Source organism: Hypanus sabinus, chromosome 13 (genome assembly GCF_030144855.1).
Source record: "Hypanus sabinus isolate sHypSab1 chromosome 13, sHypSab1.hap1, whole genome shotgun sequence".
Lineage (NCBI taxonomy): Eukaryota > Metazoa > Chordata > Chondrichthyes > Myliobatiformes > Dasyatidae > Hypanus > Hypanus sabinus.
In genome coordinates, this window is record NC_082718.1 from 86701000 (window position 1) to 86717583 (window position 16584).

At 41.2% G+C, this 16584-nt stretch overlaps 1 protein-coding gene across 1 annotated transcript in view; it reads left to right on the forward strand.

Moving 5' to 3' along the window:
* The first annotated feature begins 96 nt into the window (after positions 1-96).
* rhbdd3 (rhomboid domain containing 3) overlaps positions 97-16584 on the forward strand; it is a 33094-nt gene continuing 16606 nt past the window's right edge. Inside the window, exons 1-2 of the mRNA XM_059988084.1 lie at positions 97-577; positions 15590-15985. Coding sequence (XP_059844067.1) covers positions 415-577; positions 15590-15985 — 559 coding nt within the window. The 5' untranslated portion in view covers positions 97-414. The remainder of the gene's footprint in view (positions 578-15589; positions 15986-16584) is intronic.

Consider the following 16584-nt stretch of genomic DNA (forward strand, 5'->3'; position numbering starts at 1 on the left):
CTCCACGTCGCTATTTAAGGATGACGTCAGACGGCAACGTCGGCTGAGCGTCTTGCGTCACGTAGTAACACGTTCGGAGGGAACAATGGAGGGAAGCCGGGGCCGTGTTTATGGTTCCGGCTAGCGATAGTAACGCGCGGCCATTTCGTCCTCTGAGAGTCGGCGCTCGGCGCGGACATTTCCTCCTCTGGGCGCTGTCTTGAAATAAACCTAAAATAAAAGGCCCCTTTCTCACATTCTCCCACCCCACACACCTCCCCAAGCGAGTGGTATTAGCAACCATGTGTTTTTAAACGGTCCGCCATCACCGGGCGGGAGACTGATGCTTTCCCGCAAAAGCCGCCTGCTCTTGGGTGGCTGTCGAGACAGCGCTCTACGCTCTGGGTAAAACGGACGCTGGGCCTCAATTTGGAGATGCCGCTGTTGGGACAGGGAGGCCGCTGGCGGCTGAGGTATGGAGCGGCCAGGCTGCTGGTCGCAAACGCGACCTTTATCTCCCTCATCGTGTCGTTTTGGCTCACCGGGGCCGAGAAGGCCTTTTCTTTGAGTGCCGGCCCGGTGCTCAGCCGGTGCCAAGGTAAGTAGCTAGGCCTCAGCCACTCGAGAGTTAAAACGGGGATATTTCTCCCCGAGTTCAAGTTCAGATTCGCAGGAGAGCGAAAGGGGCTGCATCTTGGATGCCTTTTACCTTGCAAACATTCAACTCATTCGGTACTCCTCCCAACTGTATTAAAAAGTGGGACAAGATTTTTTAAAACAAATTACGAAGTCTAATGAATATATTTCTAATGGGTCCGATGTCTGGAAATGTAACACCACAACACCTGCCGAGGCCTTTTTATCTTTAGCCTTTTAATTTTCTAATGTGCGTTGTTGTTTAAGGCAGACAGTTAGTTTTTAACAGTAGAAGAGGCTGGCTTTCTCCAAAGTAAACAAAAATCCCAGTTGAATCTTGCGTCCCATAACTCATGAAGTGACCTGAAGAACTTTGCACTGACTTTTTTTTATCGTCAAATTAAGTAGTAATTTGAGTGGCAGCTTGTACACAGTATGTGCTTGTAGTCCACTGAAAACTGGCTATGTGCTAAACTGAGTGGTTACTACATTGTAGGAGGTCTATATCTGTGGATGGAATATATTGTGTAGAAAAGTGAGATTTTTTCCAAAGTATAGCTGAAAAGGTTTATTCCTTAGCCATAACAAAATATTCAGGAAATGTGTAGCCAATAACCACTCCAGATGAAGGGTTTCGGCCTGAAACTTCTTCTCTACCTCCTCCCATAGATGTTGTCTGGCCTGCTGAGTTCTGCCAGCATTTTGTGTTTTTAACCAATAAGTTTGCCCATTTTCACTACAATGTGAAAAACTGAAGATCAGGGCAGTTAACTCTAGTTCTTTCATTATCTTGACAATTAGCAATACATTTAGGCATAAAGAAGTCCAACAGGTATTAAGTTAAATAACCACATAACCTGTATTTTAAAAATAAATACAAAATACTCAACAAATCAGGCGGCATCTATGAAGTGAGAGGGCAGTAGTTCAGGTCATTATTCTGATGGAGGCCATGATTGACCGAAGATATTAAATAATTTTCTCTATTCAAAGGTGCTACCCAACCTGCTGAGTTCTGCTTTTATTTTAAATATCCAGCCTACCTTTAATTTTCAATGCCTATCAGAGGTGTTTTTGAAATAGCTTTGGCTGGACAAATTTCCTTGTTCATGCAATAAGCCACTTTCGTTAAAGTCAAGTTAACACCAAACAGTGGAGGACTTCCTCAGTACAATAGTGAATTTTCAACCTTGCTATATTCAGATGTGTATCTGAGCATCCTATTATTTTGAATTTGAAGGGGCAATGAATCTAAAACCTATACACCCTGTATTAATCACTCTGTACAGAGGAATCATGTCCTGTTAAAACAGGACACCTGCACACCTTGAACTATCATTAATGACAAAGGTTTCTGCTCACCTGCCCTAGCTCTCTTTAAAAAATAACTTCTCTTTGCTATTTTGTACTTTCCAGAGAAAAATATAAGATACAGGCCCTCTCTTTCATAATTCTCTTGCTAGTTTGATTCTGTTTTGCTCACACGTTTAGAAAGGTGTTTTGCCGTAGAAAACAATTGACATAGTGGCTTTTACATGAATGGGTTCAGTTTATTGTCATGTGCACCGATGCAATGAAAAAAATTACTTGCAGTAGTATTCCAAGCACATATGATATGCAACAAAAAACATAAATCATATAAGAAAATAAAGAAGTTTGTATAAAGTCTCCTCATCCCTACACCAACTCTATGCTTTGTAGAAGTGTTATTGGGCAGGATTTGATACCAGAAGTTAGAGGAAAGGGAAATGGAAGGATTTAGAGAGGGAATTCTGGACCTTACACCTGACACTTGGGAAAGACAGGGTGTCAAACAAGGATGATCATTGGAGTAAGCTACTGCAGGGTGAAACCATGAAGAAGGGAGGGATGTTTATCCAGCTGATAACATATGTGAAGTGAAATTTTTTAGATGGGGCTTTGCCAGATCATTATCCCAAACGTCTCCAATAAACCAATGAGCAAGTAATTGTAAATTGTGCATTCACATGAGTAGTGAGTGTATTCACTGAGGGAGTTGGAACCCACGGTGTTCTCAACCAGGGTGCCTTGATATTCCTTATGGCAGGATTAGGAGAGAAAGAGACACATGGATCATTATATAAATAGGTTTTAAACTGTAGAGCAAGAACCAGCAAGATTATGAGCTTAAATGAAGCAATTCCATTAATAAGTGTCGAGATGGCCAATGCTGTGACAGAGATGATTAGAGGATTAGTACAGTCAAGGTTGTGAAGGAAGAGAATTATAAACCTGAATATTTATTTCCACAAGAAGAATGATTCTCTTAACATTTACCAAGTGCATATTGCAAATGCCATTAGAATTATTTGTATCTTTACTGATGGATCAATTGATAACATTTTACTGCAGTTTTTTAAACAATGGGTTGCCAGGGTAACAATTGTGAAGCTTTGATTTTAACTATGGACAACTGTAATGATTCCATTATGTGAGAATACAGACATTCAAAGGCAACTCCTTGCATTGTGGCCCATGTATGATCTTTTAGCTCTGGATCTTTTGTAGTTTTATCACCAGCTTTAGAATTACTGTCTCAGTTAAAAAGGCCATAAGTCTTCAGTATGTAAGGACACTATTCCATATGCCACACACAAAATGCTGGAGGAACTCAGCAAATCAGGCAGCATCTATGGAGGGGAGTAAACGGCCGATGTTTCAGCCCAGACGCTTCATCAGGAATGAAAATGAAGGGGGGCAGAAGCCAGAATAAGAATGGGGGAGGGGAAGGAGTGCAAGCTAGCATGTGATAGGTGAAGCTAGGTGAGGGGGAAGATGGATAAAAAGAGGTAAAGGGCTGAAGAATGGGAGAGGGAAGTGGAGCATGGAAGAAAGGGAAAGAAGAGGGGCAGCAAAGGGAGGTGATGGCTGGGTGACGAGCAGAGAAGGTTTGAGAGGATAACCCCGAGTGGGAAATTGAAAAGGGATTGGAGGAAGTTAGAGAAATAAATGTCCATCCCCTTGCACAAGAATTGGAGCTTTTGCGGGGTCTTTTATGTTTAGTTTATATCCCAGGTACTTTGATAGTGTAGGCGTTGAAGACTTTGATTATAGATTCATAGAAAAATACAGCACTGAAGCAGGCTTTCAGCCCATCTAGTCTATGCTGAACCATTTAAGCTACCGACAACCATCTGTGTACCTAACCAAACTTCTCTTAAGTGTTGCAATCAAGCTCACATGCACCACTTGCGCGGGCAGATTGTTCCACACTCTCATGACCCTCTGAGTGAAGAAGCTTCCCCTCATGTTCCCCTTGAACTTTTCACCCGTCACCCTTAACCAATGACTTCAAGTTGTAGTTTGACCCAAACTCAATAGAAAAACCCTGCTTGCATTCACCGTATACCCTCATAACAGACTTGCCTACCATCTTTTCAGACCTATACTTGCCACGATGCTAATTCCTCCACATTAAGAGGAATGAACAAAACATGAGTGTGATGACCAGAAAGTTAAGAGGCGTAACAGCCATTACACAGAGGCTTTGATAGATTTACAATCTATTAAAGAAAAGAATAGTTTTTTTTACATTCGTGGCTAAAGCTGTCAAGTGATGCACCAAGCTTTAATGTGAGAGTAAAAGACCACATGAATGAGGGCATTAAATAGCTCAATAAAATAATAAAAATGCACATGGAAAAACAGCAAATAAGACAAGAGAGTGGTCAGTGTGTGGAATGGGCTGCTGGTGACGGTGGTGGAGGTGTATACAATAGGGTCTTTGAAGAGACTCTTGGATAAGTACATGGACCTTAGAAAAATAAAGGGCTATAGGTAACCCTAGGTAACTTCTAAAGTAAGTACATGTTCAACACAGCATTGTGGGCCAAAGGGCCTGTATTGTACTGTAGGTTTTCTATGTTTTATACAACCTGATCTACTTGATGGAATGTCCAAATGAAGAGTTTGACTTGGAACATTGACTATTGATTTTCTTTTGCGTCAGATCTGCAGTTTCTAATATCTTCAACCTCAATTTTTGATTACGTCATTCAGATTTATTTCATTTTGGATTATTCTGCACATATTTAAAGTCTCCTGAATTTAAATTCACTAGTTAGTGGGGTTCCTGTCTTAGACCTCTGGATTACCAGTTCAATAGTTTCATCGGAACACTGCTGTTGCTGTCAAGTAGAAAACAAAGATCTTTAGGTTTGGCTAGGCAGAGCAGGATACAATCGCGGAATTTTGGATGGATAGCATAGCCCCGCACAGTTTAGGTGCATTGAAGTAAGTTGTTATACATCAAGATGCTTTATATTATGATCTTTGGAAATGAAAATGGCTAATAAATTTTGGGGCAAGTTAGCTAAAATGGGTCATTAACCATCTAGATAGTTAACTGGAGTATTGGCATGTCACACCATTGGTGACCTCGGAAACAATCCCACCAACCAATCCAAATTAACCAGTTCCTCTTCTGTCGGAGGAGCACAAAAATCATTAATGGCAAGATGTATGTTCCAGTTCTTCTATTGTCCACCAATTACAAAAATGGAAAGATTACCATTCATTTTAGAGTTAGACTAGATTTAGGAATAAGTTGCTGCACTTAACACTTTAATGATTTGTTATCAGTCTTGAAAACAAAAGTATGATTGTGCCCAGAGGTTTTGGCAGCATCCATGGATGGGAACAATCAAGACTTCAGGCTGAGACCTTTTATCATGAGCTCAACTTCCATACCTTTACCATTGCCTTCCTCCTTGCACCATCATCCCCTTTCCTTTTTTATCACTCCTAACTCCAAATGAAGTTTAAAAGTTAACAGCAATGCAGTAAGATATGGAGGAAAGCATGGGGAATCTGGCAAGGCAAAGATGCCTCACCTTAGAGTGGAAGACCATCTCACTGATCGTAAGCCAAGACAATTCCGTCCATTGCCAAAAGTGAAAGAAAAAAGGGCACAATCATGCTCACAAGAGGTACTGCAGATGCTGCAAGTCCAGAGCAACACACACAATGTGCGGGAGGAGGCATTCGTGGATCCTATTCTATTAACTTCCTCTGTTTCCACCAGCACAACATGCCTTTGGGCTTACACTAGGGGCAGTTTACAATAACCAGTTAAACTATCAAAGGGCACACCTTTGGAGTGTGGGCAGAAGCAGGAGCACCCAGAGGAAAATTACTTGGTGAATGTAGTGCCTAAGATCAGATCAAACCTGGATTTCAAACTGTGAGGTAATAGCACTGCTATCTGAGTAACTGATGTCCTTTCCATTAGGTTTCTGGTGACTGAGTTCATAGTGGTTACAGTAAAATGCAGAATTAAAGTGACAAAGAATCATCTGCTCAGGGCAATGCTATTCATTGAATGGTGTTCATCAAAGCAACTGGCCAATGTGCATAATGTCCCCAGTGGCAAGAAAATCACAGGGAGAGCACTTTCTAAATTTAAAGAGGTACAAGTGTGTTGCTTTTCAATTGAAAGGAAATGGCTGAAAAACAAAATTGTAACACAACAGATTCAGCAGATGCTTGAACTCTTGACCAACACATACAGTGTGCTGGAGGTAATCAGCAAGTTAGGCAGCATCTATGGAAAGGAATAAACATTCAAACCAAAGAAGAGATGTTTAACTGGGCACAACGGTTGGAACTGGGAAGTCATGTGATAAATCTTTAAGAATATATCCCACAAAAGTTTGCAATCCTATTTGCTAGGAATGGATTTTGACAAAAAAAGCTGTAGTATTTTTAACAATAGATTCTTTGAAAATTATAATACAAAGGACATTCAACCACTGTGCCTAAGCAGTTGGAAAAGAGCTGCCCAACCTAATCACATCAGTACTGTATCATCCTTACAGGCCATGGCTCCAAAGGTTAATATCCAAAGTACATTTTAAATGGGATGATGTTATTTGTTTTTACCTCCTTTCAAGCAGTGAGTCCCAGACCTCTAAACTCCCCGAGTGAAAAAAAACCTTTATTCTTCTCAGTTAAATATTTTAAGTTCATATCCTCTAGTTCTGATCCCTCTGCTTGGGAAACATATCTTTTATATGTACTATTTTCAATTTTATACTCCTGTAGTAACTCCCCACTGGTACCTCGGTCATCCAATCTTTTCATAGCTACAAATCTCTGGCAATTTTTTCAAAAATTTCTTCTCTACTTTTTCCAGCTTTCTGAAACGAAGTTTAGAACAGTATGCAGTATTCAATTTAATGTTCATTCTGGTCACATCAGACTGCATTACCTTTCTCTCAAAGGGTGCCGTTGTCTAGTTGCTCATATAGTTCAACTGATCTAACAATAATCTGGCTTTGACACTCTCTGTCTTAGTCAATAAAAAGTTTTTTTTACATGTTTAAATCACTTTATTAACTTCTCTTGCTGCCGTTGAATATCTGTGTATGTATGATGCATTGTTGTTTTTATTCTGCTATCTGTCAAATCAGATGGACCTCCTACCATTAACAACTCGTTACACAGGCCTAGTAGTTTAAGTGCTATTAAGTGTCCCCATTAAGTGTCTACATATCCCTCTTTATATACATATAAGTGTCTACATATCTTCACTCCTACTGAAAAACTGTTTGCACCTTTTCCTAAATCTTCCTATCCATTTCTGACAAGAGGCTGCAAAAACCCTAAAAAAATGACTATTTTTCTTTTCACTGATGCTGCCTAAATTGCTGAGATTTTCTTGCATTTTCTGTCCTTTAATCAAATTCCAGCATCTTTTAGTTTTATTGATTTTCAAGGACAAATATTATTAGGTGAAAGATATGTGGAACAATCAGATTAGATAAATAGGAGTACAAAATGGTCAGTTTTTTAATTGAGTGCCAGAGTGGATACAAGGGGCTGAATGGACTTTGTTATGTGCCATGATGTTTGACATAGGCGATCATGGTTTTTTTCATGAAAATGATTCTTCTTGGCATATTTTTAACCATATAACCATATAACAATTACAGCACGGAAACTGGCCATCTCGGCCCTTCTAGTCCGTGCTGACGCTTACACTCACCTAGTCCCACTGGCCCGCACTCAGTCCATAACCCTCCATTCCTTTCCTATCCATATACCTATCCAATTTTACTTTAAATGACAATACTGAACCTGCCTCTACCACTTATACTGGAAGCTCATTCTACACAGCTACCACTCTCTGAGTAAAGAAATTCCCCCTCGTGTTACCCTTAAACTTTTGCCCCCTAACTCTCAAATCATGTCCTCTTGTTTGAATCTCCCCTACTCTCAATGGAAAAAGCCTATTCACGTCAACTTGATCTATCCCCCTCATTATTTTAAATACCTCTATCAAGTCCCCCCCCAACCTTCTACGCTCCAAAGAATAAAGACCTAACCTGTTCAACCTTTCCCTGTAACTTAGGTGCTGAAACCCAGGTAACATTCTAGTAAATCTTCTCTGTACTCTCTCTATTTTGTTGACATCTTTCCTATAATTTGGTGACCAGAACTGTACACAATACTCCAAATTCAGCCTTGTACAATTTTAACATTACATCCCAACTCCTATACTCAATGCTCTGATTTATAAAGGCCAGCATACCAAAAGCTTTCTTCACCACCCTATCCACTTGAGATTCCACCTTCGGGGAACTATGCACCATTATTCAACAAAACTGTTTTGCCAATTTTCTACAAAACTGTTTTGCCAATGCCTTCTTACGTGCAGTTTCTTTTTAAGACCATAAGATATAGGAGCAGAATTAGACGATTTGGCCCATCAAGTCTGTTTGACCATGTCATCGTGGCTTCCCACCATTTCCCTTCGTACCCTGACTAATCAAGAATCTATCATCCTCTGCCTTCATTACACGTAAAGGCTTGGCCTCCACAGCTGCCTGTGGCAAAGAACTCCACAGATTCACCACTGTCTGGCTGAAGAACTTCCTCCTCATCATTCTAAAAGGATGTACCTCTTTTCTGAGGCTGTGTCCTCTGGTTCTAGACACTCCCACCATAGGAAACAGCCTCTCCATTATATCACCATTCGAAAGGTTTCAATGAGGTCAGCCCTCATTCCAGTGAATATGGGACCAGAGCCATCAAATGCTCTTCATATGCCAAGCCATTCAATCCTGAATCATGTACATGAATGTTCCCCAGTTTCAGATCAACCTTTCTAAGATAGAGGCCCAAAACTGCTTGCAATACTCCATGTGAGGCATCACCAGTGCTTTATAAAGTCTCAGCATTACATCCTTGCTTTTATATTCTAGTCCTCTTGAAATAAATGGCAACATCATATTTGCCTTCCTCATCACAGACTCAACCTTCAAATTAACCAAGACAGGAGACCACAGCCATTATCAATACACTTCAGAGGTTACCTGTCTGGCCTCAGCGAAATGCTCATATGACCATCCACCACCTGTTCCCATGGCTTCACATGAACCTGATCAGTGGGGCTCAATAAGTGGCACACCTTGCCCAAGGGTGACCTGCAGGCTGGCAGAAATGAGGAGTACTTTACACCTGCTTTGGTAGCGACATTTCTCTGCTCCACTGCTCAAAAGGTACGTAATGGGTAGCACAGTACTTTGCAGTATAGACAACCTGGGTTCAATCCTCTCTGCTGCCTGTAAGGAGTTTGTATGTTCTCCCCAGGACTGCATAGGTTTCCTACCACAGTCTAAAGACGTACTGGTTAGTAGGTTAATTGGTCATTATAAATTGCCCCGTGTTTAGGCTAGAGTTAAATTGAAGGATTGCTGAGTGGTGTGGCTGGATGGGTCTAATCTGCACTGCATCTCAATAAATGTTAGAAGCAAGATTCACTTGTCAGTAGTGGTTATATGTGGTATTATTTATTGGAACAACAATGCCAGAAGTAGGGAACGAAAAAGTACTGTGATAGGTGTGTCCATGATTGATCAGTAATATATGCTGTATGTACTTTTGGGTGGAGCATTTTGATGAACTTCCATTAGATTTTCAAAGTTAAAAACAATTATCCTAACGTATGTGCTTGGGTTGTGCTAATGATATGGAAATCCAATAGATGCACTGTTAAGTCTATGGGAAAGCGAGGCAAAGTCTTTTGTGCACTTAAATAGATCATTATGATGTATTGTTTCATTTTCAAAACAGTCATGCAGCAAACATACCCTGAAGTCTTATACTGAAATTTCATAAAATTCGCAGATTATTTAGTGAATTGCCAGTAGGCAGTTTTCAGAACAAGAAAATAGCAAGCAAAAAATTTAAAATTTCAATAAAGAATGAAGTGCAGCTCCATTAGATATGAAGCATGCACAAATTTTTTCTCAGGAGGGAGGCTGCAGATTCAGTCTTTTGACCTAGTTGACCTTGGACTGATGGTCCTAGATGACCTTGGGTGGTACACAGAGTTGGTCATGATTGCTGTCCAACAATATTTACTGGGTGTGTGAATGTTCAGTGGATAGGCTAGGTAAGTGGATTAGTTTCTTGACTGAGCCTGCCTTTTCACCCCTTGTTGGGAATATGGAAGTCACTGTTCTCAGCAAACTGTCTATAGAGTAAGTTCATGAGAATGAAAGGATTAATGTATGAGGAGCAATTGATGGCTCTGGGCCTGTACGCACTGGAGCTTAGAAGAATGAAGGGCGATCTCCTTGAAACCTATTGAATATTTAAAAGCCTAGATAGTGGGGATGTGGAGAGGATGTTTCCTGCAGTGGCGGAATTTACGACCAGAGGGCATAGCCGCATAGTCTCATAATAGAAGGATGTTCTTTAGCCAGAGGTGGTGAATTTCTGGACTTTTTGCCCCAGACAACTGTGCAGGCCAAGACATTGGGTATGTTTAAAGTGGAGGTTGATAGGTTCTTGATTACTAACAGCATCAGAGGTTGAGGAGAGAAGGCAGGAGAATGTGGTTGAGAGGGTTAATAAAATTCATCATGTTGGTATGGTGCAGCAGCCCAATGGGCCGAATGGCCTAATTATGCTTCTATGTCGTATGATATTATGGACTTTTTGAAGAAGAGGAAAATAAAGGAGATTTGGGTAGAATATTCAGGATCCCTGAATTGCAACTAAAAAGGAATACTGGTTGGGTATTTAAGGAAAAAAAATTCTGGATGTCCTATAGAAAAAGTTTCTGTTAGCGCCTGTGTTTTTGTTCTGTGGAAGCCATCTGCAGTAGCTGCTCTTCAGTTTAAACATGATGTTTTTGCTAATAAGACCATAAGGCATAGTAGTAGAATTAGGCCATTCAGCCCATTGAGTGATCCACCATTTCATTATGGCGGACACATCTCTCTCTCAACCCCATTCTCCTGCCTTCTCCTTGTAACCATTCATGCTCTGACTAATCAACAAACTGTCAACATCCACTTTAAATACACCCAATGATTTGGCCTCCACAGCTGCCTGTGGCCACAAATTCCACAGGTCCACCACCTTCTGGCTAAAGACATTCCTCCTCATCTTTGTTCAAAATGGACATCCCTATATTCTGAGGCTGGGCCCTCTGGTCTGAGATTGCTCCGTCACATCCACTCTCTCTAGGCTTTTCATCATTCAATGAGATCCCTCCATTCTTCTAAATTCCAGTGAGTACAGGCCCAGATCCATCAATTGCTCCTCATACGATAAATCTTTCATTCCTGGAATTATTCTCATGAACCTTCTCTGAATCCTCTCTAAAGCCAGCACATCCTTTCTAAAATAAGGGGCCTGAAACTACTCACAATACTTCAAGAGAGGCCTCACCAGTGTCTTATAAAGCTCAGCATTACATCCTTGCTTTTATACTCTAGTCCTCTTTGAAATGAATGTTAACATTGCATTTGCTGTCCTCACCACCAACTCAAATTGTAAATTAACCTTTAGGGAATCCTACATGCGGACTCCCAAGTCACTGCACCTTGGATTTTTAAAAATTTCTCCCCATTTAGAAAATGTTCTATGCTTTAATTCATTCTACCAAAGTGCATGGCCATACACTTCATGATGCTGTATTCCATCTGCCATTTTTTTGCCCATTCTCCTCTTCTGTCTGTCTTTTGGCAGCCTCTCTGCCTCTTCAACACTACCTGCCTCTCCACCTACCTTCGTATTGTACACAAACTTGGTCGCAAAGCCATCAATTCCATCATCCAAATCTTTGAGATGCAACATAAAAAGAATCGGTCCCAACACTGACCCCTGCAGAACACCACTAGTCATTGGCAGTGAATCAGAAAAAGCTCCCTTTATTCCCACTCTTTGCTTTCTGCCAATCACACCAAATGTTCTATCTATGCTGGTATCTTTCCTGCAGTACCATTGGCTCTTAACTTGTTAAGCAGCCTAATGTGTGGCACTTGTCAAAGACCTCTTGAAAATCGAAGTACACAACATCCGCCAATTCTCCTTTGTCTACCCTCAAAGAATTCCAAGAGATTAGTTGGGCAAGATTTTACCTTAAGGAAATCATACTGATTTTGGCCTATTTTATCATGTGCCTCCAAGTACTGCAAAACTGCATCCTTAACACTCGACTCCAACACCTTCCCAACCACTGAAGTCAGGCCAACTGGCCTATAATTTCTTCTCTTCTATCTTCCTCTCTTCTTGAAGAGTGGAGTGACATTTGCAATTTTCCAGTCCTCTGGAACCATTGCAAAAATTAGTGATTCTTTAAAGATCATTACTAATGCCTCCACAATCTCTTTAGTTATCTTCTTCAGAACCCTGGAGTATAGCTCATCTGATCCAGATGACTTATCTACCTTCATACCTTTCAGCTTCCCAAGCACCTTCTCCATAGTAATAGCAACTACACTCATTTCTGCCCCGACACTTTTGAACTTCTAGCATACTGCCAGTTTGTTCTGTAGTACAGGCTGATGCAGAATACTTATTCTGCTTGTCTGCCATTTCTTTGTCCCCCATTACTACCTCTCCAATGTCATTTTACAGCAGTCCAATATCTAATTTTGCTTCTGTTTTACTCTTTATATATCTGAAAAAATGGTTGGTATCCTCTGTGATATTGTTGGCTAGCTTATCTTTATATTTCTTCCCCCCCCCTGTAGCTTTTTTAGTTGCTTTTTGTTGGTTTTTAAATGCTTTCCAATTATCTTCCCATTATTTTTTGCTCTATTATGTGCCCTCCCTGGCTTTTATGTTGGCTTTGACTTCCCTTGTCAGCCATGCTTGCATCATCTTGCCTTTAGAATACTTATTCTTCTTTAGGACATATGTGTCCTGTGCCTTCTGTATTGCTCCCAGAAGCTTCAGCCATTGCTGCACTACTGTCATCCCTGCTAGTGTTCCCTTCCAATCAACTTCGGCCAGTACCTCTCTGATTGCTCTCTAAGTTTTTTTACTCCACTGTAATACTGATACAACTGACTTTAGCTCCTCTCTCTCTCTCTCTCTCTCTCTCAAATTGCAAGATGAATTCTATCATATCATGATCACTGACTCCTAAGGGTTCTTTTACATTAAGCTCACTAATCAAGTCTGGCTCATTACACAACATGCAATACAGAATAGCTGTTTCCCTAGTAGGCTCAACCACAAGCTGTCTTGTAGGCCTTCTACAAGCTCACTCTTTTGGGATACAGCACCAGCCTGATTTAGCCCGTCTTCCTGCATATTGAAATCCCTCATGACTATTGTAACATTGCCCTGTTGACATGCCTTTTCTGCTTCCCATTGTAATTTGTAGCCCATTTCCTGGCAACTGTTTGGAGGCCTGTATATTCAGTAACTCCCATCAAGGTTCTTTTACTCTTGCAGTTCCTTACTCTACCCAACGGGATTCTACATCTTCCAAACTTATGTCACCTCTTCCTAAGGACTTAATTTCATTTTTTTTAATCAATGGTGCCATGCCACCCCCTCTACCCAACAAACTACTTTTGATTCAAGATGTATCCTTGGATGGTAAGCTCCCAACTAAAATCTTGTTTCAGCCACGACTTGGTGATGCCCAAAGTGTCAGACCTGCCAATTTCTAGCTGCTCTGCAAGTTCATCTACCTTATTCTGTGAACTGCGTGCATTCAAATACAACACCTTCAGTCCTGTATCACACACAAAATGCTGGTGGAACGCAGCAGGCCAGGCAGCATCTATAGGGAGAAGCAATGTCAACGTTTTGGGCCGAGACCCTTCGTCAGGACTAACTGCAGGGAAAGATTGTAAGAGATTTGAAAGTAGGAGGGGGAGGGGAAAATGCAAAATGATAGGAGAAGACCGGAGGGGTGGGGTGAAGCTGAGAGCTCCCGGTGTGGCCTTTTATATACTGGTGAGACCCGACGCAGACTGGGAGACCGTTTCACTGAACACCTACGCTCTGCCCGCCAGAGAAAGCAGGATCTCCTAGTGGCCACACATTTTAATTCCACGTCCCATTCCCATTCTGATATGTCTATCCATGGCCTCCTCTACTGTCAAGATGAAGCCACATTCAGGTTGGAGGAACAACACCTTATATACCAGCTGGATAGCCTCTAACCTGATGGCATGAACATTGACTTCTCTAACTTCCGTTAATGCCTCTCCTCCCCTTCTTAGTTTTTTTAAAGTTATTTTTCGTTTCTTCCCCCCCCCCTCCCTTTTCTTTCTTTCTCTCTCTGCCTGTTCTCCATCTCTCTCTGGTGCTCCCCTCCCCCTTTCTTTCTCCCTAGGCCTCCCGTCCCATGATCCTTTCCTTTCTCCAGCTCTGTATCCCTTTTGCCAATCACCTTTCTGGCTCTCAGCTTCACCCCACCCCCTCTGGTCTTCTCCTATCATTTTGCATTTTACCCTCTCCCTCCTACTTTCAAATCTCTTACTATCTTTCCTTTCAGTTAGTCCTGACAAAGGGTCTCAGCCAGAAACGTCAAAAGTGCTTCTCCCAATAGATGCTGCCTGGCCTGTTGCGTTCCACCAGCATTTTGTGTGTGTTGCTTGAATTTCCAGCATCTGCAGATTTCCTTGTGGCAGTCCTGTATCTGTCACACTTTTTGATAATGCTCCCCTTTCTACACTCCAACTCATCCCCCATCCCACTGACTACTATTGTCCCCTATCATCTGCCTGTCCTTCCTGGCTCCCTTTTCCCTGCCAAATTTGTTTAAACCTCACCCCAACAGCTCTTGGAAACCTAACCACAAGGATATCAGCTCCCCCTGCCCCGGTACAGGCATAACCTGGCCATTCTGTACAGGTCATATCTTCCCCAGAAGAGATCCCAAAGATCCAAAGATCTGAAACCCTGCCCTCAGCACCAGTTTCTCAACTACACTTTCATTTGCCAAATCATCCTAATCTTGCCCTCACTGCAAGCAGCATTTTGATCAGGAATCTCAATGCCATTTGGTCTTACCATTAACTAAACATTCAGGTTCAACCAGGGAAAGACCTTGAATTTCAACAAGGGAAAGTCTTTGAGGTTCACCTCGTTTGATCTATGATGGGATCTGAACTTAAAAAGAAGTGTTAGGGCATTTTCTGGAGTCAAGGTATATAGCAAATATTAATTTCCCCAGCAACCAATCTCCAGACATGAACATGGATTGTAGATTGAATTTAAAATGCAGCCCTGAACAATAGTTCTTGTGCTGATTGCAAACCAGACAATACTGATTAATATTCATTTTGGGTGTCTGGAGTGTGGGTGCGAAGAAGGAGATGTGTGGAAACAATGTGTAATTCAAAGGAAGCATTGCAGATACGGTGTAACTATAAAATTGTCCAACTGATGCCTTTGATCTTTAGCATATAACAATGTCATGTCGTTATGGGGTCAGGGTACTTCTTCCTCCAAGAGGGTCTCAATGTTGTGCCTGCTGCTGTTTTTTGTTGAATAAAACACATCTAGATCCACTAGCTTCGGTACCTCTCCAGAGGCTTTGTTCACGTTACAAGAAGTGCACTGTAAATGTCAGATTTCATGAATTTGTTAGAAAAGATGTATGGTAGCATATAGCACAAGTATCTAATAATGTTTAACAAAAGCATGCCTCATTAGTAGAATTAAGTTAACATATTCTGTTTTGTTCCTGCAGTGCACCGTTTACTGAGCTACTGCTTCTGTCATGACAATATATTTACTTTACTTGTCAACGTAGTGTTCCTAATTTTTCTGAGCAGCCATCTGGAGGAACAGTTGGGTACCATCCGATACATTTACCTCACCATCATTTTTGCTGTCTTTTCTGCAATTTTTTATCTGCTTTCGGGCAAACTATTAAGCTTGGAAGAAACAGCAGTGTGTGGTTTCACAAGTGTTCATTTCGCTATGGTGACACTAAGCTGCTGTAGCTCAGAAATGAAACGGACCTTCACTGTAGCAGGAATCAGTCCAGCAGCAGTGCCTTGGATACTCCTCACAGTCGCCTACCTTGTTATTCCAGGTTCTTCCATATTGCTCCATATCTGTGGAGTTATTATTGGTCTGCTCTGTATCCTTTCTGAATGTACAGTAATTCAGCTCTACATTGTATTCAGTTTTTGTTAAAATAATTTATATAATGCCTTTTAGGCCTCTTAATAGATACCATTATGAGTTCCATAGCTAATTAAGTACTTCGTAACTGTAGTCACTGTTGTATCGAAGGAAATCTATCAACCAATTCATAGACAGGAGGTCCTTTGTACTTCTTAGTAACATGACCTTGATACCAAAGATCCCTTGATCTGTTTCCATGGAATTAGTTGCATTCATCTGGAGGGGTAGAGGACACCTTAGTCTAACATTTCATCTGAAAGATGGTACTGTCAACCAAATAGCACTTCTTTCAATATTTCCCCAGAGCTTTGCTTCAGGATTGTGACATCAAATCTCTGGAGTTTGGCTTGAAGCTGGACCCTTCTAATTTAGTGGTGGGAATGGTACCCCCTGAGTCACAGCTAAACACTGAAAGCTGATCATGTATTTCCAAAGGGTTCCAGGTTTGAAACTTCATTTAGAGCTTTCAAAGTAAATTACGTCGGAGATGTGGGCGTTTGCTTCTATTCAACTGTCAAGTATTTTAAAATCTTATTATTAAAAACAGTGAAA